The sequence below is a fragment of the Tenrec ecaudatus genome, chromosome 13 (assembly GCF_050624435.1).
Source record: "Tenrec ecaudatus isolate mTenEca1 chromosome 13, mTenEca1.hap1, whole genome shotgun sequence".
Taxonomy (NCBI): Eukaryota; Metazoa; Chordata; class Mammalia; order Afrosoricida; family Tenrecidae; genus Tenrec; species Tenrec ecaudatus.
Window position 1 is genome coordinate 59547915 of NC_134542.1, and position 26697 is coordinate 59574611.

At 41.2% G+C, this 26697-nt stretch overlaps 1 protein-coding gene across 4 annotated transcripts in view; it reads left to right on the plus strand.

Annotated features, from left to right (window-relative positions):
* Positions 1–26697, plus strand: part of CCDC141 (coiled-coil domain containing 141) — a 229118-nt gene that overhangs the window by 116271 nt on the left and 86150 nt on the right. For all 4 annotated transcript variants that reach the window (XM_075529468.1, XM_075529470.1, XM_075529471.1 and 1 more), the window contains one exon: positions 23794–23988. In XM_075529468.1, coding sequence (XP_075385583.1) covers positions 23794–23988 — 195 coding nt within the window. The remainder of the gene's footprint in view (positions 1–23793; positions 23989–26697) is intronic.

Below are 26697 nucleotides of genomic sequence, written 5' to 3' on the forward strand. Positions count from 1 at the left end.
TTCTAAATGGATGTTGAATACACACACTTCAATTGTTGCATGTAGTTAGAGTTGGACATGGCATGGCTCTCTATATAGTACAACTCCTTCACCACCACAGACCTCGCCGTGGACCAGACCCCAGCCTCCTGTACAGTAGGCAGAATTTTGAACAATAGATGATGAAGTTGAACATCTGCAAGTAGACATCTGAGAAAGATAACAGTAATTTAAGTGCTACACCATCGCATAAAGGTCATTTTACTAAGAAGTTGTACAAAGCCAAAGCCAAAGCAATAACAAGGACATCATAAGTACAGTTTATTATTAATTTGAATTTGTTGTAAATTGGGTGCTCACCCACTGCCATCGACTCCATGCTGACTCATAGTGGCCCCCTTTGTGTTTCTAAGGCAAATTGGTTTCAGGTGTAGAAAGTCCAGTCTTCCTACTAGAGGAACTTCTGGTGGTTTTGAACTGCCAACCATGCGAATCGCTGCCTAACACTTAACCACTACACCACCAGGGATCCATAAATTGGATACTATCTGTACTTTAAATTCCTGAGGGAATCTTGATGTCTCAGTGCTTGGCCACTTGGCTGCTAAACAAGACGCTGACAGTTTGAGCTCAGCAGCGTCTTGCAGGAGGAAGGTGGGAGAGCCTGCTTCCTCGCCGCGGAGAACTTTGCAACCCCTGTGAGGCAGTTCTGCTCATTTTAGAATTGCTTCTGCACCAGACAGTTTGGGTTTGGTATGGGCATTTTCAGTGGTTCAGGTGAATGTGCAGAGTCTATATAATCCTGGTGTCGAGGTTCTTCACATATTTTCCAGTCTCCGCAAGTATTGTTGAGTGATATGCTTCTTATTGTTGTACATATTAAACTGTATACAGATGTGGACTCTTCTGCTCTATGAGTGTTCATTACATCACCAAATTCCTTCAATGAAGATACAAGAGAAATTTTGAAAGGACCGTAAAACACCATCATCTCACTCCATATCCAGTAATTACTAGGGAAATCTCTAAAATGGAGCAGAGTCTGTCTCTTTTATAAACTTCCTCTAATTTAAAAAATACAGTGAGGTTTGAATCTGAAATGTCTCAAGACAGAAATGAAGTGAGTCTCCAACCAGTAAAGACACCTGTGCTGGTATTCCAATTCCTCTGTCTCCATTTTAGCAAATAATTTGTTTTACATGTCTGATTTTTTAATCAACTTCCCAATTAAAAGCAGATGTCATTTTTCACAGAACATAAATTAGAAACAATTTTATTACCAACAGGCAAAATATGTATATATAATATTGAATTTGCCTGCAAGCCTTGGGAAAATCCACAAAACCATGAGAGTTTTACATTGACAAACCCCCCTCTTTCCTCACCTTGGGGGTTAATTTAAAGACAAGTCAGCCATATGCTTTCACTTCCGAGGGAACTTGAAATTCATCAAGGCCCTCGGAAGTGTTTCTTTCTACCCAAACAGCTGCTGAGTTAGAAAGCAAAGGATCTTGTACTCCATGGTCACTAGTCTTAAACTTTCCACTCTCATTCTGCCTTCAAGAATCACTGTGGCTTGCTAAATCTGAAATGCTTAGAGAAAGATATTTTCTTTAAAAAATTTGCTTTTTCAGTTCTGACCTTTGCAAAACTATTCTCTCCTCCTCTGCAGCCCATGGTGTGTTTAAAAAATTCACTGTCGTTTGTTTTTAAATAAAAATTATACAGCAAGCAAAGCTTGTAGGAATATTTACTGTGTCCTATGTGCATTTAGAACAGTGTGATAGTTTGGATCAGGTAATAGTCAAGCAAATACTTTTCCATGCCTCATCCCAGAGTCTCTTGGGATAAATGTGTCCCATATAGTATTTATTACAATGATCCCACCTGAGAAACTTTAAAGACACTCAGTGGCTCAACATGCTTTGTTATTTTTATTTATTAGGTGCATATTATAAAATATACATATACATAGAATATACACCTATAAAATATTATAAACAAAATAATTTGGGCTTGAAAGAGTGATTAAACAAAAGTCTACAGAGCAGACTATTGCAGAAGAGAAATAATATTTCTATTGCAGAAGAGAAATAATAGTAGAAGTTTAATGGCAGATGGGTGCAACTTTGCTGTTCTCAAGCTATATTGCAGGAAGAAAGCAATATGAGACATATTAATGTTTGCCATTTTTAAACCAAACTTGTATTTTTCTTTGCTTTGCTTTGCTTTTCTGCCTATTGATAAAAGTGAATGTTTGCTGATTAAATAAGTTTACTCATTTAAGTATCCTGATTCTAAACCACACAGTATTCTCTTGGTTTAATCACACAACTGCCTCTTGAAGCATGTACACGTTCTCCCAGAGCACAATGAAGTGTTCTGGAATTCCCATTCTTCTCAAGAGCTAATTACGGCCCACAGAGTCCAACATACAAGTAAGCATCTTTCTGGAACTCTACCTTTAGCTAAGATTGCTCTGACCTCAGCAATGATGTCTCCTGTTCTATGCCCTCTTCTGAATCCAGTCTGAACCTCAGGCAGCTCCCTGTCAATGTAGTGCCGCAAGCATTGTTGGATGATCTTCAGCAAAATTTTACTTGAGTGTTATAACAATGATATCATTTGAGCATTCTGTTGGGTCGCCTTTCTCTGGAATGGACAGCTGTATGGATCTCATAGATCCCTGTTATTGCAGGGTGGACACAATAGTATTTATCCCTGCTTTCTGTCCCTCGGCATGCCTCTTGGTGTCTTCTCTGGCCTCTATCATTTTTTGCTGACATCCCTTATATTGTATATTGTTTTCTCCTTTACCCATGTTAATAAGTATTTAGTTTCTAGCTCATCATGCTGATTTCAGATGGATCTTGTCTCAAAGCAGAGTATATCAGAAAGATCTTCATTTGTGCTGCATTGATTATGCAAAGACATTGGACTGTATAGATCATAGCAAACTATGGAAAGCATGGAGAAGTATAGGAGCTCCAGAACACTTCATTAAGCTTTTGTGGAAGCTGTCCATGGATAAAGAGGCAGTCATTGAACAGAACAAGACACTTTGAAGTAATTTAAAATCAGGAAAGGTGTGTGTCAGGATTGTATCCTTTACTGTAGCAGTCAGATAATTTTGTGTCAATTTGAAGATGTATGGAAGTGTAGGGGTGGAGTCAATCCTGTCAATCAACTCATAGCCTGAAGACTCCGTAGTATAAGAGTGTGAGGCACTGGGAACTACTCTCTTTCTTGCCTTTCATCTCTCTGCCACTGGCCTGCAGAGCTGTCTGTGCCCCACCATGTTTCCACAGCCCTTGGATCCACGTGATTTCCCCCACCCACCTGTGATCTTCCTTCATTGCATGTGGCTGCATGAGTCTGAAGAGGGACTTTGGACTAGTGTTGGACTTAGGGAGTTGGACTGGGCAGGATTGATTTCTTGATATTGAATCACTGCTTGATATTGAGCTCTTTCTTATACATATGTGAGTCCTACTGGATTTATTTTTCTAGTCAAGCCAGTCTAACAAAGCCAGACTTATTCAATCTGTATGCTGAGCAATCGTCCAAAAGAATACAGCAGTGGTATTGGAAGAAGGCTTATTAACAGCTTCGATATGCAGACACATCTTGCTTGCTGAAAGCAAGAAAGGACATGAAGCATTTTCTGATGAAGATTAAGCAGTGCTGCTGCTGATTAAGGACTGCGATCAGTATAGATTGCAAATCAATGTAAAAGAAATCAAAGAATAAAAATTGAACCAATAGATAGTATCATGATAGAGGAAAGACTGAAGTTGTCAAGGAGTTGATCTAGCTGTGATGCATAATCAATGCTTATGGATGCAGCAGTCAAGAAATCAAGTGACACATTCCATTGGACAAATGTGCTGCACAAGACATCTTTAATGTGTTGAACATCAAGGATGGCACTTTGAGGATCAAGGTGTGCCTGACCCAAGCCATGTTATTTCAAGCCCTTCATATGCATGTGAAAGCTGGGCATTGCACAGAGAAGACCAAAGAATTGATGAATGTGACTCGTGGTGCTGGTGAAGAATATTGAAAGTACCATGAACTGCCAAAATAATAAACAGATGTCTTAGAAGAAGTACATCAAGAATGCTCCTTCGAAGTAAGGATGGTGAGACTTTGTCTCATGTATTTGGACGTGCTGCTAGGAGAGACCAGTCTCTGGAAAAGGACATCATGCGTGTTAAAGGCAGCGTGGCATCAAACAGAGGGAGACCTTTACAAAGATGGACTGACACAGTGGCTTCAACAATGGACTCAGACATTAGGTAACTGTGAGTATGGGCAGTGTCTTGTCCTGTTGTACTTATGACTGGGTGATTATGAGTCATAATAGACTCGATGGTACGTGACTGAAAGATGTTAATATGGCCATTTCTGCCTTTCCATTGCCTTCCTTTTTAAAAAACATTTTATTAGGGTCTCATACAACTCTTATCACAATCCATACATATACATATATCAATTGTATAAAGTACATCTGCACATTCCCTGCCCCAATCATTCTCAAAGCATTTGCTCTCCACTTAAGCCCTTTGCATCAGGTCCTCTTTTTTTTTCCCCTCCCTCCCCGCTCCCTCATGTGCCCTTGGAAATTTATACATCGTTATTTTGTCATATCTTGCCCTATCCGGAGTCCCCCCCCCACCATTACTTTTATATACAGATATATTTAAACCTTTTATTTGTAGGTTATTCTTGTCTTTGTGTCTAAGGGCTACCTCTTGTAGATAGCATTGTGATGGGTTCTCTTATACATTCTGATACTTTTTGTCTATCTCTTGCCTGTCACATTTAAGCACTGTATATTCAGTGTAATTATCGATAGGTGTGAATTTACTGCTGTCATTTGCTGGGTGTGATTTTGTAGTGTTGTTAGTTTCTTTAATTCACACAATTTCTGTTCTGAGTTCATTTTGTTTTGGGGTTTTCTTATTGTTTCCTTTGTTGCTGTTGTTCTATTGTTTGTTGTATCTTTATGATTTCCTTTTATTTTGATGAGGATTATTTCTTTTCTGTGAGATTGTTGTGTAACTTACTACTTTCTTCCCATGTTTAAAAAGTCTTTTTTCTTGAAATAATCTTCACTCCCTCTCCATGTGAAAGTTCTGTAGCTACACTATTTATTCTTTCATTTTACTTAGTTCTCCTTGTTTATAAATTAATATGACTGATTCTCTCATGGGTTTATTTTACTTTGGATTTTTGGGTTTGTTTCTGGGTGTACTTTGCGTGTGTGTGTGTATATATATTTAATCATAAATAGTTGTTTGTAATCATTTTGTTGTTACTGTTGTTTTTGCTAGAAGCAGTCTCTATCATTTCTTATGAGGTTGTTCTGTAGTTTGCAAATTATCTTAATTCCTGTTTATCTGGAAGTGTTCTAATTTCATTGTCATATTAAGAATATTTAAGGGGAAATGTTGCTAGCTATATAATTATAAAATTTTTCTAGTTATATAATTATAAATGTTGGCAATTTTCTCTGAGTTTTATGTATGGCATCTTGCCTGTATGATTATTGCCAAGAATCAGAAGTTACTCATCTTGGTTCTCCTATCCTTGTTTTAAGTTTTGGAAAGCTACTTATGATGTATTTTGGCGATTTTCTTTTAAGGTATATTCTATTTGTGGTTCATTGAACTTCTAAGCTTTCATGAGATTAGAGAAGTTTCCTTTAAACAAACCTTGACATTGTCTGTGTTCCTTTTTGGTTGCCTTTTGTTCTGATCACATGTAAATTATTCCTCCTGATGGTTCCCCATCTAATTATTAGGCTATCTTTGTTTTTGTTTTGTTTTTAAATGTTTTCTAGCAGATTACTACTGAAATTTGTCTCCAAACTTGTTAATCTGGTCTTCCATTGTTCAGTTCTACTTCTTTTCCCTTTCAATATGTTATCTCTTTCTGAATTTTTCATATTAATCATCTGGACTTCTATTTGCTGTTTTTCGATGTGTTCTAGTTTTTTATTTACTCTGTCAGTTTGTTCTTACAGTGTTTTCCTAAATTCTTCTAGAGTTTTGTTTGTGTTTTCCTTGAGTTTGTCTGTACTTTCCCCAACCTTTCTCTTAATTCTTTGACTGTACAAAAACATCATTCTTTTAAATTCCCGTTTAGGTCGTGTCAATGCCATTTCTTCCTTAGAAAGTTTTCCTGGCTCTGTATCTGGTCACTAGTTTGAGTCCCTCTCTCCTGTTTCTTTGTGTGAATTGTGGTTGTCTGTTTTCCGAGACACTGTTGTGTTGTATTTGTATTTAATGAGTATTTGTATGTTTTGCCCAGCTTTTTTTGTTTGTTTGGCTGTCTGTTTGCTTTAGCTTGCTTAGTATATCAGAGGAAATGAAGTGGGCAGGCTATTCTGATTGCTAGCTTGCCAGGACTTTGGCACTCACCACCTGTCTTCTGCTGAGTGTGATACCCTGTTCTGGTACAGTAGTGAAGGGTTGGTGGGGCTGGTATGGGTTGTTGTTCATTAATCTGATGGCGTAGGAATAAGCCCACTGGGTGATGCTGCAGAAAGTGCAGGTGTATCTGAGTGGGGTGGTTTAGTGCCTGTCTCCTTCCTTGTCACTAGTATTGTCATATTTGAAGTCCTGATCAAATGGAGTTGACTATCAGGTTGTTGCCAAGATCTGAATGCTGTGTGATAAATTTTAAAATGACCACTCTTTGTCGGGTCCACTGGCAATTCTTTGTTCTGTTTGACTCCTTGTTTATCACTTTTGTTCAGCTTTTTCTCCTAGTCAGTATTTGATCTATTTCTCTATCCTAGCCTCTGAAGCTCAGGGTTGTGGGATTATTATTACCATCAATATCTGCTTCATTTGGTCTTTATTTTTTATTTGAAAAAATCTGGGCAGACTGTCTATCTAATTGATTCCCCATCACACTAGAGATATCCCCTTTAGGGGTGTGTGTGTGTGTGTGTGTGTGTGTGTGTGTGTGTGTGTGTGTGTAAGCTGTCCTCATCTGAGAGGCATATTTAGGAGAAATTCATGAGAGCATTTGCAGATGGAGTGTGTGTGTGTGTGTGTGTGTGTGTGTGTGTGTGTGAAGACAGGTAGTGAGTATTAACTCCAGGAGCAGAAGTACTGCCTTGCAGAAAGGTTGATAAGGACAGGTGTTGTGAAATGAATTTTTATCTCCACTCTAAAAATCTCTTCCCCCTAGAGCTCTCATCATAGGGAGATCAGTCCTTTCCATTACTCAAGACAAAAACCTTGAGAATCTTAACTCCTCTTCCTCTTCTCCTGTGTCTGATGTCATAGGGAATCTCCAGGGCTCTAGCGACTAAATAAATCCAGAATCCTATGACCTATCGCCTCCCTAGCTACACACCGCGCTGTGCCACATCCAGCTCTCATCTGCACAGTTGTCACAGCCTCCTCACGAGTCTGCCTACTCCAGCAACGTATTCTCAAAATGACAGACCCGTGAGGGTGTTTTTAAAAGTGACATCATGTCACTCAAAATACCTATAAAGCATCCTATTCCACATAGACAAACATAAATACTTATGTGTTTACAAAACTCTGCTAATGTGCCCCTCCCCCGGACACCATCACCTATTTTCTACTTTTTAAAAATTCTTCCTTTGTTCTCTCCTCAATTCCAGCCTTTTTGTCCAACGAGCTGTTCCCCCAAGACAGGAAAATTCACTGCTAAGTTCTGTACTCTCCGCCTAGATAGAGAAGCACGTGGCTCACCCCTCCTTTCCTCCCTTCTTTGATGACCTCTTCCTGGTCCTATTCTGATCATATTTAATGTTGCATTCATCTGGCCCATGCCTGCAGGACAATCGTAAGCTCTCAATCAACATTATTTTCACAACACACTTCTTTTTTTTAAAAAAAATCCTTTTTTGGGGGGCTCGTACAGCTCTTATCACAATCCATACATCCATTCATTGTGTCAAATACATTTGTACATATGTTGTCCTCATCATTTTCAAAACATTTTCTTTCTTCTTGAGCCCTTGGTATCAGCTCATTTCCCCCTCCTTCAACCTTCTACCCTTAGGAACCCTTGATATTTTAAAAATTATTATTATTATTTTCATGTCTTATATAGACCGCTGTCTCCCTTTGCCCATGTTTCTGTTAGGTCATTGGGCTCAGTTCCCAATTTCTCCCCCCACCTTACCTTACCCTCCTGGTAGTGCTACTCTCTCATTTTTGATCCTGAGGGGTTAATCTGCCCTGGATTCCCTATGTTGTGAACTCTTATTTATACCCATTTACAAACTACTCTGGTCTAGCTGAATTTGTAAGGTAGAATTGGGGTCATGATAGTGGGTGGTGGGGAGAAACATTGAAGAACTAAAGGGGAGTTGTATGTTTCATCAGTGCTATACTGCACCCTGACTTGCTTGTGACCCTTCTGTAAGGGACTTTCTAATTGTCCACATTGGCTTTGGGTCCGCACTCCCCATACACATTGATATGATTTTTAGTTCTGAATCTTTGATGCCTGATACCTGATCCCATCAATATTTCATCACCGCACAGGCTGGTCTGCTTCTTCCATGAAGGCTTTGTTGCTTCTCAGCTTGATGGCTGCTGGTTTACCTTCAAACCTTTAAGACCCCAGATGCTAGATCTTCTGAGAGCCAGGAACCATCAACTTTCTTCACCACATGTGCTTACTCACCCAGTTTGTCTTCAGCAACCATGTTGGGAAGGTGAATATCACAGATACCATGTTAGTAGAACAAATTTTTCTTGCGTTGAGGGAGTACTTGAGGTCCAATGTCCATCTGCTACCCTAATATTTTATAAATAAATATATGTACATAGCTCTAGTCCCCTGTCCTTATGTATAAATGTATTTACATATGTACATACCTGCCCTATGTCTCCCAGTTCTTTCCTCTATTTCCTTTACTTTCCTCCCATCCCATTATCATGTTCGACCTTCATTCGGGTTTTAGTAATTCCTCTCAGCTACATTACCCTTGACTGAGACACCCCCAAGCATCCTATGCCCTCCTCACCATCAATTTTAGATCACTATTCTTCCCTTGTCCCTGGGTTTGTTGGCACCCTCCTCTCCTTTTCCCTCATCTCTCCCTCTCCTGTGTCTCCCTGGAACCGTCAGTCCTATTGTTCTCTCCTCTGGAGTGTTCATCCTGCCTATCTTGTCCAGATAGACATGCATAGGCAATAATACACATAAAAACAAAGCAGAGCAAAGCATTAAAAAATGAAGACAAAAAATCAATCAACAATAGCTAATACAACAAAAGAAAAAAATAAAGAAAAACCAACAGCAAAAACTGAAAAGCTCTCAAACAGTTCCAGGTCTGTCCATTGACCTTTATGAGTGTTTTCCAGTCGAGTCCGCTGGGGTGCACCACCCTGGCCCAAGTCCACCTTTGGCATTCCTCAGGGACTTCGATGCTTTGCTCCCCTTGCTGCTCCGCTGTGCACCCTTAGTGCTCACCCTGGTGCGGTGGGGTCAGATCGGGCCCCTCTCCCACATGGTGTCCCCAGTGCTGTCCCTCTTAGAGCTATATGTCAGTGAGGGATGTCGTCCTGTCTTGTGATGGGGCCGGCCCTATGATCCTCTCTATTGTGCTAACTTTTTTACAGAAAACGTATTAGAAAAGTACTGTAGCATATTTATCAAATGGCTAGCATTGAGGAGGACTGGCTTGGCAAAATAAATACTAAATAAATCAAAGTACAATGTGTATATTATTTGCAGAATATGTGCTCACCACTTTTTATAAAACTTCATTGGACATTGGGAGCATATTAAGCTATGTTTCCTGCATTAAATTTTAAAAAAAGGCTTACCTCAATTATCTTTTCATATTAGTATGTAGACAATGTTCTTTTTTTGTTATCATTTTTATGCATGTATTATTTGTTTACCCCATTCTCAAAAATGATTGGCATTTTAATTGTTTTCAGATGTTAAGTTTCTCAGTTACATTGCTTAATAAGACTCCTTTTTGCCCCTTACTATTTTATTTGGAAACATCTAATGACACACATCAGATTGGGAAAGCTAGTCCACTGGCTGTCCATGTCTCCGTCACCTATTGTCGCTGTGAGGGGCTGTTGGTCAGTTCTCATTCGTATACAGCCGAAGGAAACACTGCACCTTGCTTAGGTTGCGTCCATTATTGTAGCAATTATAGCAAGCCATATTGTAGAAGGTTGTCTTTTTTTGCTGGCCCTCTGCTTTGCCAACATGTCCTGCTCCAGAAACTGGTTTCTTTAGATCACATGTCCAAAATCCATGAGACAGTGTCTCTCCATTCTTGCTTCTTAGGAAAATTCTGGCAGCGCCTCCTTCAAGACGTTGTTTGGTCTCCTGAAGTCCCTGCTACAGTTCATATTCTTTGACAACGCCTTAGTGCACAGGCATCGATTGCAACTTTTGTCTTCCTTAGTCACGGTTCACCCTTGTCATGTATGTGAGGTCATTGAAAGTACAATGACTTGGGTCACACGTTAGTCCTCTGAATGACATCTTTGTTTTTCAGCACTTTGAAAAAGTTGTCTTGCTGTGTGTTGTTTTTGTGGCAGATTTGCCCACTGCACGATGCCATTTCATTTTCACGTGCTGCTTCCATGCTTGTTGACTATGGACCAAGTAAAAAGAACTCGGTGACAATTCAAATCCTTTCTTCACCTATCATGAGGTTCCTTGTTGTGAGGAGCTTTATTTTCTTTATATTGAGATATGCTCCGTAATGAAGATGGTAGTGTGTGATCTTCACAGTAAGTGCTTGAAATTTTCTTTGCTTTCAGCAATTAGGTTGTCTCATCTGCATATCCCAGGTTGTTGATGAGTCTTCCTCCAGTCCTGGTGCTGTGCTCTGTGTCAGCCCATCGGTTTCCCAGCATAGAGATGGATAAGCATGGCTAAGGGAAACGACCCTGCTGCCTTGCTTTACTGACGTTAAACCATGCACAATCCTCTTGTTTTCAAATGACTACCCTTTGGTTTATGTACTGGTTGCACATGAGTTCAGTTACGTTTTCGGGAATTCCCATTCTTCCTCATGCTATCCACAATTGTGATCTGCGGAAGTAAACGCCTTTGTATAGTCAATGAAGCATAAGTGCAATATAGTCACTTCCCGCGATTCATTTTGTGATGTGTTCTAGATTCTGCCCTCTGTGCTTGTGGTTCTGATCCATTTTGGAAGGAGTTCTCTGTTATGAGATGAGGATGGGATGCCTTTTAGAGCCTGCTCACATTTTGGAGGAGTTCTCTTTTACAGGGTTAGAGAGGGATGCATTTAAGACCCCACTGGAGTGGAGGGTGTGGCTTAAGTCACTCCGCTTTGTTTTCCTGGAGGGTATGGTCGCCTGAAAGACAAACACCACACCTCCATCAAAGCCTGCCCTTTTGTTACTCTGTTTCCTGATTGAGTGTTGGTAGAAGAAAGAAGAACTCCTTTTACTTTTGAACTTTTTGTCTTCTGGCTCTGGACCTGCAACTGCTTTGCCTTTGCCTGATCTTTGGATTTGGGATTTAATAGCAATCACAACCTTGTGAGACATTTCACTGCAATGTTTCACGAGTGTCCATGAGACATTGCAACATTCCACAGAGCCCAGGGATGTGAAGGAATATATTCAAGGGAGGAGTGTGGGTGAAATGGAAAGAAAAACATCTTGGAAGAGTTTGACATTTGGGATATATTTTATCTCCACCCTTTGGGATGAGCTTGGCATTATTTTTTTCTAAAATAAATCATTACCACTCACCCTCATGAAGGAAACATAGAAGTTATGGGTGCTATGGCAAAATGTGGTGAAGAAATTAGATGATGCCCGTCTATCAGATGACATAGCATCTGGAGTCTCAAAGGCTTGTTTCCACACAAGCAGTCATCCAAGTGAGATGTCAACTAAGACCATAGTGAGGAAGCACACCAACATCAGTGACCAAGGGATTGTAAATGATATAATCCAAAGTCGAAGGAGGGAACAGTATCTGACCCTAAAATGTGAGACTCTGGTTTTCAAAACTATGAATGACAATGGGAGCCCGAGATACATTAGTGGGATCTACATAGAAAATAATTCTCTGATGATTTCCTTCTGTCCATAATAGAGGGCTGGGAGGTAAGTGGCTTCCAAATAGAGTGCCTTGAAGAGATGACTACAGAAGATTCTAAAGATAAACCCAACTTGAATGGTTACAACCTGGTCGGTTGATCCCTGCCTCTGATGCACATTAGGCCTGATCTGGTTTTCAACATTTTTTTGTATTTTTCTGTTTGTTCATATTGGGGTTTATCTCAGATGTTTTATGTCATTGTGGCTCACCTTCTTGAATTTCTGTGATATGTTTGTCTGTTTTTCAGTATCTGAAACCCAGGATTGATGAACCTATAGGGAGAGAGGGGGACAGGGGTGGTGGTGGCAGGAGGGTCAAAGGGAGCTGATGTCAAGGAGTTCAAGAAGGAAAAGCATGTCGTGAAACTGATTGTGGCAGCAAATGCACAATATTGCTTGATGTGATCAACTATGGGTTGATACGATATCTGTGTTAACTCCCAATAAAATGGCTTTGAGGGAAGAAAGTAAATCACTTCCCAAGAAACCATCGTTCTGGTATTTGCTGTTTCTAAAATGCTGTCCTGTGTTCCATGCCTGCTTTTCTAGCAGCCCCCATTGATGTACTGCTGCGACCTCTTTTGACCATTATTTTCAGCAAAACTGTACTTAAGTGTGAGGTGAATGAAGTTTCAATAATTTCCTCATTCTGCTGATCTTCTTCATTCAGAGTGAGCACAAGTAAGCTTTCCCCCAATAAGCTGTCTTCCAAATTTGTTGGCTGAGATGAGTGAGCTCTAACAGCATGTGTGTGTGTGTATATAATATATCTCAATGAACATTCCATTGATTACGAGAGCCCTGGCTTTCACCAGCACCTTCATTGCAACTTGGACGTCTTCCTTCAACACCATTGGGTATTGATCATATGCTGCCTCTTGGAATGGATGAATGGCCGCCCATCCTTTTGACACAATGACTCTATTTATTCCCTCTACCTTTTGCTGCTTCCTGGATCCTTCAGTGTTTCAACTCAAGACTTTAATTTTTTTTCTCCTTCAGCTGTATTAGTTCTTTAGGGTTTTCTAAATCCAAGTCTTTGCACATTTCATTATAATACTTTACTTTGTCTTCTTAAGACACTCCTTGAAATCTGTTCAGCTCTTTTACATCATACTTTCTTCCATATTTGTTAGCTCCTCTATGTTCAAAGCAAGGTTCAGCGTCTCTTCTGACATCCCTGTTGGTCTTTTCTACATTTTCTGTCTTTTAAATGACCTTTTGCTTCCTTCATGTATAATGTGTTTGCTTTCATCCCACAACTCATTTGTTCTTCGGTCATTAGTGTTCAATGCATAAACTTTATTCTTGGAATGATCACTAAATTCAGGTGGAGTATAATCCAAGGTTGTGGTTGTAGCTCTTGTGGAATTGTCTGAATTTTCTTTAACTTGAACTTAGAGAAAGCAGCAGAGAGCCTGCTCCACAGTCGGCCCCTGCTGAGAGAAGATATTGGGTTTGTCCCTTCATCGCTCACAGAGAGAGTTGACTGGATGCCTGTGCATTCTGTGCAGGGAGGTCCTCATGTACGTTGTTGAAAGAAGGTCTTTGCAATCGATACCCACTTTGTCTTGTGAAACTCTGTCATGTGATCGCTGGCATTCTGTTTTTTTAATTTCCAGGCCATCTTTTATAGCTATTAATTCTTCCTCTTTGTTTCTCTCGATTTTCCGTCACTGCTAATGATCAATGGTTCTTGATGGCATGATTGATCAAGGTACCACCACTTACCTGTCAGTTTGTTCGTACTGTAGCTCCTTATGTGTGCTTTGATGCCGGAAGCTATGTCACTAATATTTCAGCATCTGTAAGATCAGCCATGGCGCACAGGCTTCAGGGGAGCATCTAGATTAAGAAAGGCGAGAACAAAGAACTTGACAATCTACTTCTAAAGACGGCAGCCATGAAAACCTTTTGAACAGCAGTGCAGTGTTGTCTGATACAGTGCCAGAAGAGGAGTCCGTCGGGTTGGAAGGCACTCACAATACCATCCAGGAAGAGCTACCTCCTCATAGTAGTGCCAACTATAACCATGGATGCAGTGAAGTTCGGGACTATGTTTGATTATGTGGCGTGCACTAACCTGGGCAGAAACAGCTGCACGCATCCACTAACAATTAGAAAATGAAATGCAGACGTGTGAATTTAGGAAGGTTGGAAGTTGTCAGAGCTGAACTGGAACATGTAAGAGCTAATAGAGTAGGCGTTTGTGAGTTGAGATGGACTTCACTGGCTATCAGAACTGCACAATCGTGTGTGTCCTTAGTAGTAAACTGAAAGCCAGTGATTGTGAAAAGAAGGATAAGTTGAAAAAGCGCTGGCCTTGCCTAGGCTCTGTCAGGAGAGAGAATGATTTGTTCCACTCCACTCAAAGTAAGATTTGTTCCTTCTACAAAGATGTAGCACATGATTATCATAAATGTGGTTATAAAAAGTTTGCTAGGAAAGTTGAACATATCCATATAAGTATGTAGAAAAAAGCCGAGGGTGGAGGAGCCTGATCAGATCTTTACCCTCTCTGACACTTTTCTTTGCTCTTTTTGCAAACACTGTTTCCTTTTAAAATCAGTGACCTGAGACAATGTTAAGAAGAAAATACAAAGTAGCGATAAATGCTCTCTTTTTTACTTAATGAATTAATTCTACCAGTATCCAACACTGAGCCATGACTTTTTCTCAACTCATAATGGATTAATTCATTAATTATTCAAGGATTTAAGGCAAAGATTTTGTTTGTCATTTTGTCTTCCATAGCTTAGTATAATATATATTGAATGGACAAAAAAAATCTTTAAAATAGAAGTTAAATTTTAGATTCAAAAGTTTGAATACAATACTTTTCAGAGTCAAAGCAATTGGTAGTTTTAAGGTGAAAACTATTCTTGTATAATTCACCCCTCATTAATTGGTATGAGTGAGCATATTCTAAGGCAATTACTATCTATTTGTAAAATATTTTAGATCTACATCTAGTTTGATAGATCTAATATTTGCTGGTCATACGTTTTATTTGTGTGTTTTTAACATTAAATTGCTTCATATTTTAAAAAAATACATGTTTTTTCATACTACAAATAACAATTTTGATTCAATGTATATGTGAACCTGGAAAAGATTTAAATTTTTTCCCCCAAGCAATACCATAGCCATTTCATTAAGGGAAATTCTCAGAGAAGGTGAATATCAAAACCTAAGAATACCACCCTGCCCATAGTTTATTTATCTGTTTAGATGTGAGGACATCACCATCAGAGGCACGACGAGATGAACAAGGAAGGCCTTTGAGAATATGAGTATACGACGGGCCAGCCACTCTGACTAATCTGATTGCAGGCAGACCGTGTGCTATGAGGGTATTGTGGTCAACTAGATTTTTATTACTTATGAATGAACATGGAAACAGCAAATACTGGCTTCCAATCTTTCTGTTAACTAGAAGAAAATGTAAAATCCCCACCCCATGTAGTGAATCTTCATTTACAAACTTCATGTAAGGTAAGGATGAACACAATCAAACCAAAACAAAATGGATTTCTGCTTCAATCACTGTTTCAAAGCTGATTTTGAGCACAGTGGGCAGTGATTTTATTTGATTTTTGAAATATACCTAGCCACACATGCATTGGCATCAGTCAGTATCAGCCTCAAGCAGCAAGCTCCATTCAGTGGCCAAAGCCTGAACAGAGCAAAGGAGGCACATTTCCAACACATCTTTTTATTTTTTATTTCTTTGCAACGTCTTTGAATATTTGAAACAAAACAAACCAGCATTACTCAGAATAATAGTTGTCTCGGTCCCAATCCAGGCAAGGTGCACTTAACAGACACTGAAGGCAATAATCTGAATTTGGGTCGTTCTTAAACTCCAAGAATCTGAAGCGCAGCCAGTTTGTTGTTCTATTTGCTGACTGGGCACTAGGGAAGCGGAGGCCAGTGCGAGGGGTGGTGGGTTGGTGGTGGTCATGTCACTGCAGGGAAAATAGGCTCAGAAAAACAAAATATTCTGCTGGCGGCCCCCGAGCAAGTTTGAAATAAAAAGTGTACTTCTGAAAAAAAAAAGTGAACATATAGCCACAGCTCCCTGTTCTTACCCTCACGCCCTCCCGGATTTAGTGGGCTTGATGCTCTGCCTGCTATCTGTGAGGTTATGTACCACACTGCTCTCATCTCTAGGTGACACACAAAATTACAGTTCTTCATGAAGCAATTGATGCCCTTGCTGGAATGCCTCTCATTGAGAGCCAAGTTCCAGCGTCCTGTGGACATGAATCTCTGCATCATTCAAGTGCAGGATGAAGCGCTCCTCTCCAGGATGCCCCTTGAGTTTGGGAAGGTCAACATGGAAATACCCAAGAAGAGGGCATGGAGGGGACTGTGGTCCAAACTGCAAACTACCTGTACAGAGTCAGAGGCTCACCTTTTCAAGGGCTCACTGCCACGTTACAGAAGCACAAACATTTTCTTGTTAAAAATTTCCTTCTCCAAGCAGACTTTCAAATAGTCTCTGATTAAAATTGCCAGGTCTATTTTGTTTGTACCATCTGCTAATGCAATCATGTAAAATTCCATGATTTTGTGTCAGTGAGTTAATTCTGCTTCGTGATGAACTAAATGGGGCTGTAGACTCAGGGACAGAGCAAGAAATGGGCTCTATCTAAGGAGATGGCTGAGAATCAGTCAACTGTGCCACAGGAACTGAACCTGAACTCAGCACAAGCTTCCGTCAGATTGGACGTTGACTAGCAACCTCCACAACAGTAAATTTCCCATTACTTACAAATACGTTTTCTACTGCTTCTCACTCCTCTTCCTCCACTTGAAAATTACATTTGAAGTCAAGTTTATAATGAAAATAATTTACCACATTGTGCTGAGCCATTAAACTCCCCTCATCTGCAGGGCACTTTTAAATGTGAATTAAAGCTTACAGAACATGCAATGATAATTCGTTTTTCTTTTCCATTGGAGTAGCTAATATTTTTTACTTTTTGAAAATACTTGCTGGATAATTTTTATGCCAGTCCATAGCTTCATTTGAAGATCTAACCTAAGACTAAAAAAAGGGAAGGGAACATTTTCGCCTGCTTGTCTGTCAGCTCTAGTCCTCTTAAAATTCCCTTTCAATCAGATCTCCAAGAGAAGTGCCACATCTCGGCAAATGGAATAGGCAAGGTGGGGTTTAAAAGGCCGACGGCTGTGAGGGGAAGTGAAAGTAATGGAGGGGCCTGTGGAGAAACCCAGCCCGGGAACACAGCACCCCCCTTCTTTCCTGGGGCAGAGATATGAGTGGAGCCCCGTCAAACTGAAAAGCCAGGAAAGGACAGGCTTTGCAGTTCTGCTGGCGGGGACCAGGGCAGGCAATGTTTTATTGGAAAGGGATGGAAACCCCGTTAGAAGTTTAGCACTTAGCCAGGCAGCAATGGCTGAGAGAAAACCGACTAAGATTTTCCCCATTGCATTCCTCTAGCCTGACAAGTCTCAGTCTCTCTCTCTCTCTCTCTCTCTCTCTCTCTCTCTCTCTCTCTCTCTCTCTCTCACACACACACACACACACACACACACGGGTACCCCACAAAAGGAATTTTTTCCCCAAAGCTATGTATTTAATTTTTTTAACAAAACAACCTTATCATCTGCAAAGTACTCTTCATCACACTCACTGCATTTGGCAAATGTGCAGTTCCATTCTGGAAAACGGTTTTCAAGCTCAGCTTTTTGGATGGCTAACAATACCTTCCTCATTTTTTTCTTTGACTCTTCTACACCATCAAATAGCTGTCCTTTCAACTCCCTCTTCATCTGCAGATACAAAAAGAAGTCAGGTGTATAGCGTAAGAGAGGCATGCTTTTTGCCCCAAACTGGCCCACTGACATGGCTGCATGAGCAGGTGCCTTGTCATGGTGCACACAGTCCCCCGTCTGCCACAAATCAGGCTTTTTCTGTCACACACTGTTACTTCATCTTTCCCGAACCTCTAAATAGAAAGCTTGATTAACAGTCTGACCTGATGGAACAAACTCCAGATGCACTATTAGCTGTTGACATTTCATCTGTTTAGAAAGTTGATGGACGTCCAGAATGAAGTTTGTCATCAGTCGACATTTCACCTTTCTGAAACTAGAAAACTACTCGTGCACTTGAGTGCTTCCCTTGGAGCTGCCCTTGTGAGCTGTGCCCAACATCACAACAGTTTCTGCAGCATCTTTCCTGGGCAGGAAACAAAATTTCACAACCACATGCTGTTCTCTTAAATTGGCCTTCACAGAAAACGAGGATTGAGTGGAATTGCTTTTATGAAGAAATTCACTGTGACCAGAGAGAACCTTCCCAGGCAACGCCACTGGGTGCACTAACTCAGAGCGAGTTGCTCTATGCTTGCCTAACAGGAAAAATGAGTACTACAAAAACTCCACCCTGACCAGAGTAATTCCATTTTTGGGGTGAGTACCCACTCATATACATATACATATGTATATACATATGTTTATATATATGTGTGTGTACTATGAACTACATATATAATTTGAGTACATAAGATATATAGGTACCACATAGTACCAATTTATACATATCCCAAAGTATGCATTCATATGTATATTTGGGGTTCTGTAGTACATATATGTATATATATGTAATATGTATACAAATAGTATGTATACATATATATTTAGTAGTACACACATATATGTATTGGAGGGGGTATGTAGTTGCATATATTGCATGCAGTACATATATAGGTGTGTGTATACATACATATATTTCATAATATACATATATTTGTATATAAGGGGGTACCCCCCAAATGGAATTGTGCTAGCCAGAGCGGAGCTTTTGTGGTACGCAGGGCAACTCGCTCTGAGTTAGTGCACCCAGTAGTGTTGCCTGGGAAGGTTCTCTCTGGTCACAGTGAATTTCTTCATAAAAGCAGTTCCACTCATTCCTCGTTTTCTGTGAAGCCCAATTTAAAAGAAGAGCATGTGGTTGTGAAATTTTGTTTCCTTCTCAGGAAAAATGCTGCAGAAACTGTTGTGATGTTGGGCACAGCTTACAAGTTCAGCACCAAGGAAAACACTCAAGTGCATGAGTGGTTTTCTAGTTTCAGAAAGGTGAAATGTCGACTGATGACAAAACTTCATTCTGGACGTCCATCAACTTTCTAAACAGATGAAATGTCAACAGCTAATAGTGCATCTGGAGTTTGTTCCATCAGGTCAGACTGTTAATCAAGCTTTCTATTTAGAGGTTCGGGAAAGATGAAGTAACAGTGTGTGACAGAAAAAGCCTGATTTGTGGCAGACGGGGGACTGTGTGCATCATGACAAGGCACCTGCTCATGCAGCCATGTCAGTGGGCCAGTTTGGGGCAAAAAGCATGCCTCTCTTACCCCAGGTACCCAACTCACCTGACCGGGTTCCTTGCGACTTCTTTTTGTATCTGCAGATGAAGAGGGAGTTGAAAGGAGAGCGATTTGATGACTTAGGAGAGGCGCATAAAAAAAAAAATGAGGGAGGTGCTGTCAGCCATCCAAAAAGCTGAGTTTGAAAACTGTTTTCCAGAATGGAATTGCAGATTTGACAAATGCATTAGGTGTAATGGAGAGCACTTTGAAATTGAGAAGGTTGTTTTGTAAAAAATTTAACTACATATCTTTGAAAAAAACCCTCCGTTTTGGTGGGGCGGGGGTACCCCATCGTGTGTGTGTGTGTGTGTGTGTGTGTGTGTGTGTGTGTGTGTGTGATGGATTCAGATGACTCTGGGAAAAGTTTGATCTGAAACATAAAATTGTGAACACATCCCCTAAGAAAAATAGCTGTGGAAATATATCATCAAAATGATATAGAAATGCATCACAAACTGCCTATAGATTGCCCAGAGAAAACAGAACCAATTTTCTGAGGAGATTGGATAGAAATATTGAATAGACTCACCTTCATTTAATGCCCACAGAGATCACGTGCCGATGTAATTAAGACTGGGGATGGAGAATAAAGAGATAAGAAGCAAGAGATAGGCCTTTACAGTCTCATTGGAAGGTCACGGTGCACTTCTCATAGCATGTGGGAGGCACAGGCTAAAGAGGGTTTTCTAAGGCTTGGCTCAACTCCAACAATCTCTCTTTAGTGTTGTTTGCAAAATTTATATTCCAGGCAGATTTACGAGCATGGCTAGGGAACACAGGTATTTCTCTGAAGAGTGTTGTTATTCTGGTTTAGTAGATAAGCAAGCTTAAGCCTAAATTTGGCTTTACATTTTAAACTGTATTTACAGCAGCATCGTGCTTATTTTGAAACAGTGAGGCGTCTGCTTTTAGATCGGATAATTCCAGGGTCATATGAGACTTATTTATTATCATCTCCAAGGTCTTATCCTGGTTCGGTAGGTTTTCACCTAAGCAACGGAAAACTTGCCTTGGTAGCCCTGGGGTCCCTGGGTGGTGCAAATGGTTAAGTGCTTGACTACGTGCTGGAAGGCTGGCGGTTCAAACTCACCCAAAGGCACTTCAGAAAAGCCTGGCAATCTGCTTCTGAAAGGTCACCCTCAAAAGCCCCGTGAGTCTGCAAACATGGGATCTTCAGGAGGCAGGATCCACTCGACTACAAGTGACCACAGCAGCAACAGGTGCCGTGAGGGTCACAGACTGCGCATCCCTTCTCTGACGAGCTGGGGCCCGAGGGCAGGTGCTTGAGTCAAATGACCTGAGTGCCACTTCTGGCTCTCACACTTATTAGGGTTGAGCAAATTCTTAATATCTCTGCATTCCGGGCTCCCTCTACCCCATTTGTAGGATGAGGATATTCATCATCGTACTTCACTGGGGAATGGTAAGAACTAAACCTGATAATTCATGTAAAGCAGCTAACCAGGTGGTAGTTGCATGTGAAACCAAAACCCTGTCTGTCCTGCAAGAACTGACTTTTGATGACACACGGCAACAGGTTTCTAGGTCCCTCCCAGGACCTCGGTGTTGACTGCCATCCCCTAACGAGCACAGGGTGCTGATCAATGCTGCTGTTTGTCTGGAATGAAGTGCTGTTTTAGACTTCTGTTTCCTCACTCCTTAAGCACCTTTTCCTCTGAGTTAATTGAAGGCTCATGTTCCCAGGGGTTTTTAACTGACAGAAAATGAGCACAGAAGAGGAGCAAGACTGAGGACTGGGAAGGTGGGGAAAAGCAAAGCAAAACAGAATAGAAGCAGAGAAATTTGTGCAAACAAGTAACCTAGTAGAGAATCCTGCTGATGAGAGCGACGAAGACAGTGAGTGTTTCACACCCTAGCGTGCAGAGAACATGAACCCCTGCAATGGTCAGCAAGCAGACAGCTGCCCGGTGAGCAATATTTCCACACCAATATACCCCCACGGAGAGCCTCTGGGCGTGTTACCCTAAAGGAATCAGAGCAGGCCTATAGTTAAGAAACCTATTTTCCTCTCTTTACCGTAAGAGGTCCTGACTTTTCTTTCTCGTTTTGGGAAAGGCACCACTATAGCTATTTTAGGGGACAGGAATATACATGAAATATAGAACCCATTTTCTCATACCAGCAAGTCTTAGGAAGAACTATTGGGGAGAAAAATGGGACCGACACGCAGTGAGTGCCTGTCTGTGTGTGAGACAGCACCATTAGCTCTGTTAAATACATTTGCTCTTTTCCCAATAACATGAAAGCAATGGGAAGGATATTTGTCGTACATTTTTACAAAAAACTTCATGGCAGTTATTAGCTGCCCCTGAATGGGGGCTCTGTCGGTCTTTTAAGAGATGATGAGTGAGAACTCGCGCCGTTCCTCTGCATGCCTGAAAGCATTGCTTCTGTGCCCAGTGCGTCTTGCGGAGACGCTGGGATGGTGCTTTCTTACCCTGACATGCAGCCCATCCTCCAGCCCTGTGACCCCGTTCTGTTTCTGCCACGTACTACCTCTGCAACTTGGGCAAGGCGCTCTTCTGAGCCAATGCAGACACCATCACAATAATGGTTGTAGTAATAAATCTTCATCTGAGGGTCACATTTATAAGCAACAAGTCTATAACTCTACTAAAAAAACAAGCCAGCCCTTTAATCCCCTTGTCTCACTCTTGAATCCACCAATCAAAATAGTTGTCCGCTGTACCAATACTAGCGCAGATTGGAAGGAGGAAGAGAAAAGATTATGTCTAAGTTTTACTTTCAATGTCCATCGATGGTTACTTAAAAGAGCTCCACGGTGTACCTGTATCTTTTCAGTCATACACCTTTAAGTAGATGTGCTCATTTACTAGCGGACGTATATATGAAAGTGATGTAAAACAGCAGTTAATGTCTTGTTGGAGGCGAGAGGTACATTTAGGCATTTCCCCTGGCGCAGTGCCACGCCTGTAGCACTGTCTGTCTCCTGAAATGAATGAAGAGGCGCAACAGTGGTACGTTGCACTGAGATTGTACTTACGCTAACTAACATAGTCCAACCAACGCACCGTCTGAAGGACATTTTGCTCTGTGTGCTGACCACACGATGCCAGCTGCAATTCCCTCAGGGATGTCATCGGAAACCTGGATCTGGTTTCAGTCCTTTTGCCAGCAATGTCTAGGTTCCTGTTCAGATTGAGTGTTCCTATGTTTGGTTTCCTTTAACTGTGCTCTTTTCTGTAGTTACTGTTTTTATCTCAGGCAATGGAAAGTAAAATGTTACCTCTTTTCTTTTTTCTTTGAAAACATTTATGACTTGTTCCAGTGAAGCTTTGAGAGGTGAGCTTAGGGTCAGGAGGGAGGGAGGCTTGCACCAGAACAGCTATTAAAATTTCAGGGCATAACAGATCTTTATTTCAGTTTCAAGTGGGGCAGACACAAAAACAACAATGAGGAGAGAGATTTTTCTTCCTTTCTTGTACATATCTTCCCACCTTGACGATGAAACAGAGCTGTGGAGAAGATTTCTTAGTTTTTCATCTTTAATGAAAACAAAACAAGAAAACAAACAAACAAACAAAAAACCCTAGACAAACAGAAACTGAAAATTGCAGTTTCAAGTACACACCAAACTTTCAGGCAAAGTTAACAGAAATGGAAGTGTGCCGTGTTTAGGCAGCTGAGTGCTTCCTCTCTCACTCATTCCAAGCCTCCTCACTGATTTCTAATATCATGATCACAATGCTTTTCACCACTTCTCAAATCCTCTTTCTGCTTTATCTGCATCTTGATACTCCAGCTGAAAAACCAAATTCACTGCCGTCGAGTCAGTTCTGACTCACAGCAACCCTGCAGGGCAGGATAGAACTGACGCTGTGGGCTTCCGAGCTGTCACTCTTCACAGGAATCAATGCCCCATTTCTCCCACAGGGGGCTGGTGGTTTCAACCGACTGGCATTGAGGTTAGCAGCCCAACATGTAACCACTGCACCCGCTACTTCATGGTTTGAACTCCAATGACTGATTTCCTATATATTAGTAGGTTACATGCTGCACTGCTCACTAAAAGGTAGGCGGTTCAAAACTACCAGCTGCTCAGTAGGAGAAAAGAGGAGGCGTTCTACTCCCATAAAGATGTACAATCTCAGAAATCCACAGGGGTGGCTCTACTCTATCCCATAGGGTCCCTCCGAGTCAGCATTGACTTGATTGCAGTGAGTTGGGTGAGGACACCTATCCAAATGATTTCCAAAGCTTATTTGATAGTGCAAAGGGTGGGTAGTGTCCAGTAAACTAAAGAGCCTAATCTCTTCTAGGAATGGAATTCTGCTGTTGAGAGGCTGAGGAGTGAAGCGCTTGGGATCCTGCTCTCAAAGGACCATGTGGAGAAAGAGCACCTACACCTTTCGAACCAAAAACTCAACCGGCTCCAAGAAGAATTTCGTCAGCTTATGGTGGAAAGGGAAAGCTGGTTAAAAAAGGCGAATGGTTTTTTCAATAGTGCCAACAAGGTCAGTATGAGGTCAAGTTGATTGCATTTAGGACAGACCAATGAGAGACCTGTGCCTTCCACAGGTGGAGACTCCACATTGAGTTTCAAAACTGATAGTAGCAAAGAAGAGCTTTCAAACGCATTTCTGTCATGACCCTTATTTGGTTCTCAAAATGAAGAGACCAGGCTTTGACACTTACACCTGTGGGGAAGGTTCGAGCTAGCGATGCCAGTGTTCTACTTGCGGGCCACACTGGGGCCCACACTGTAGTGTTTCTCGTGGAAGGAGGGGGTAACCATATACTGCATCAAAGATAAAAAGGGGGGAGAGGAGTAAAACAGAACTGGACTTGGAGTCTTTAGTGACAAATAAATTCATCTCAAATAAATAAAGGGGCCTCATGATATAAATTTGGGTTAGGCTGATTTGACTAGAGAAACAAATCCAGTGACAGTCATACATGTGTAAGAGAGAGCTTTATATCAAGCAAACATCCCAGCCCAGTCCAGATCAAGTCCATAAGTCCAATACTAGTCCGTAGTCTGATACTAGTTCTTAAGTCCCTCTCAGACTCGTGCCGCCACATGCAACGACACAGAATGCAGATGATCACAGGCTGACGGATGCAAAGTTGTGTGGATCCAATGGGGGTGGATGCATCATAGGGCTCACAGCAACCAGGGTCCACCTGTAGAAAGGTGAAGGCAGAGAGAGAAGGGGAGGGGCCCAGGATCCTCCTGATAAGAAGGCCACACTCACAAGGAGGCATCAACAGGCTGTGACCCGATTGACAGGTTGAAAGCCACCCCTACATTTTCTATATCTTCAAGTCAACATGAAATTACCTAACAACCACAATTCGACCCTCATTCTACAATACCGTCGGGCTACCTGCCAGTCAATGAATGTGGTTTCTAAAGGAAGCAGTATAGGTCAGGATATGTTGCTACAATAATGTAATGCTTCTAGTACAAATCCCATCGTTTATATAGAGCCTTGCAAAATGTAGTGTTCTCTCTCTTTCATTCTCATGTCCTCCCCCTCTCTGTTTTCATTATTTGGAACCTTGCCAGAGCCTTGAGGTAGAGAGAGCACGCTTTCTTACAATGGCAATTTAAAAAATGAAGAACAAGGTGGGTGGGTGTTTTCGCAAACTCAAAGTAATTCTGGGCAGATCCCAGGAAGAGAAACCATGTTACTTAACTCCAGACCCTTCTGATTCCTACATCGTGCGGTGTAATCACGTGAATGCCATAGAGGCTAGCCATTCACATTAGAATAAGGTCAGTGAAGCATTACAGCATTCTCTGCAAGCAGCCAAGTGGCGCTCCGAAAGGTGGGGACTTTTTCAATCCCTTTCAAAGTCTCAAAGAAATCATTTCTAATTCAGATCCGAGGATTTATGTGAAAGGACATGGAGAGATTTTCCTTAGCAAAAGCAGAAGATGGAGTTTGAAAAGCAGACATTTTGAAATGAATTATTTACCATATTGTTAAGAAGCAATTAAAGAGGAACTTATGTTGTAACGCCATTTAAACTAAATAAGGAAACTTTTCTTCAAATTTGTTGTAAACCGTTTCCTGTTTGTTTTATATTATGGAATCCCTAAATTTTATTTTTTAAAAATTTATCACATTACTCAAATTTTGTTACAATGCCCAGAAATAATTATAGTTAATTATAAAGGCCTGGATTTTAAAATTCAACTTAAGGGATTTTAAAATTTCAAATTCCTTGTAATTATTTTTTTCTAGTCTCAGATTTCTGTTTTACCTAGTGGAGTAACATTTTAAATTTAAATAGTCAATTATCTACCTCTGAAACATTGACTCCAATTGAAAATTCACGTTGTTGTACCTTCAGTACTCGGGGTGGCCTAATGTAAGCATCCTGTTTCTGTGTGAAGTCATGCTGTTAAGAATTACGTGGCATCTGAGATGTTACCCTATTTGCCAGCTAACAAGTTAACGTGCCACCATTTGATGGACGCTAACAGAGGTACTTGATCTCTGGGTCAGAGATGAAAGACCTTTTTCAGCACAAGCAGTAACTGGAGCATCAACACATGACAGCTGGACTCACGTAGGAGTCTGCACTGGCAGAGCGTGGTGTTCTAGGGGAGGAATCCTAGGCTTGGGGAACCCACTGTTTTATAGCAAGCTGTAAGCAAGCCAGAGAGAGGGGAGAGGGAGATGACCTCAAATCTGAAATTGCTAACTATAAACACAACACTGAGAAATGGCCCCGATGGAAAGGGGGCAGGGCTGTGCATTCTTGGGACACTTTCTCTAACCCAGTGGTTCTCAACCTTCCTCATGCTGAGACCCTTTCATATAGTTCCTCATGTGGTGGTAACCCCCCCCCAACCTTAAAATTATTTTTGTTGCTACTTCACAACTGTCATTTTGCTACTGTTATGAATCGGGCGACCCCTGTGAAAGGGACCTTTGATGGCCAAAGGGGTCATGACCCACAGGTTGACAACCACTGTGTTAAAGTTTCAGCATGGCTCCCAATGTGTCTCATCCGGTGCGCATGTCCGTAGCCTGTGGCCGCGAGCAGCAGGTGGCGTTGTTAGGACACAGGACCTTAGAATTCAAGTAAGACTGCCACATCGGGCTGTCTCAGAAACCTGCTAGCCCTCTCTTCTCTTTATAGACAAACTACTTGGACAACATTTTAGAGAACTCCTTAGAGAAACTTTGGACAAACCCAGGACAGTGTTT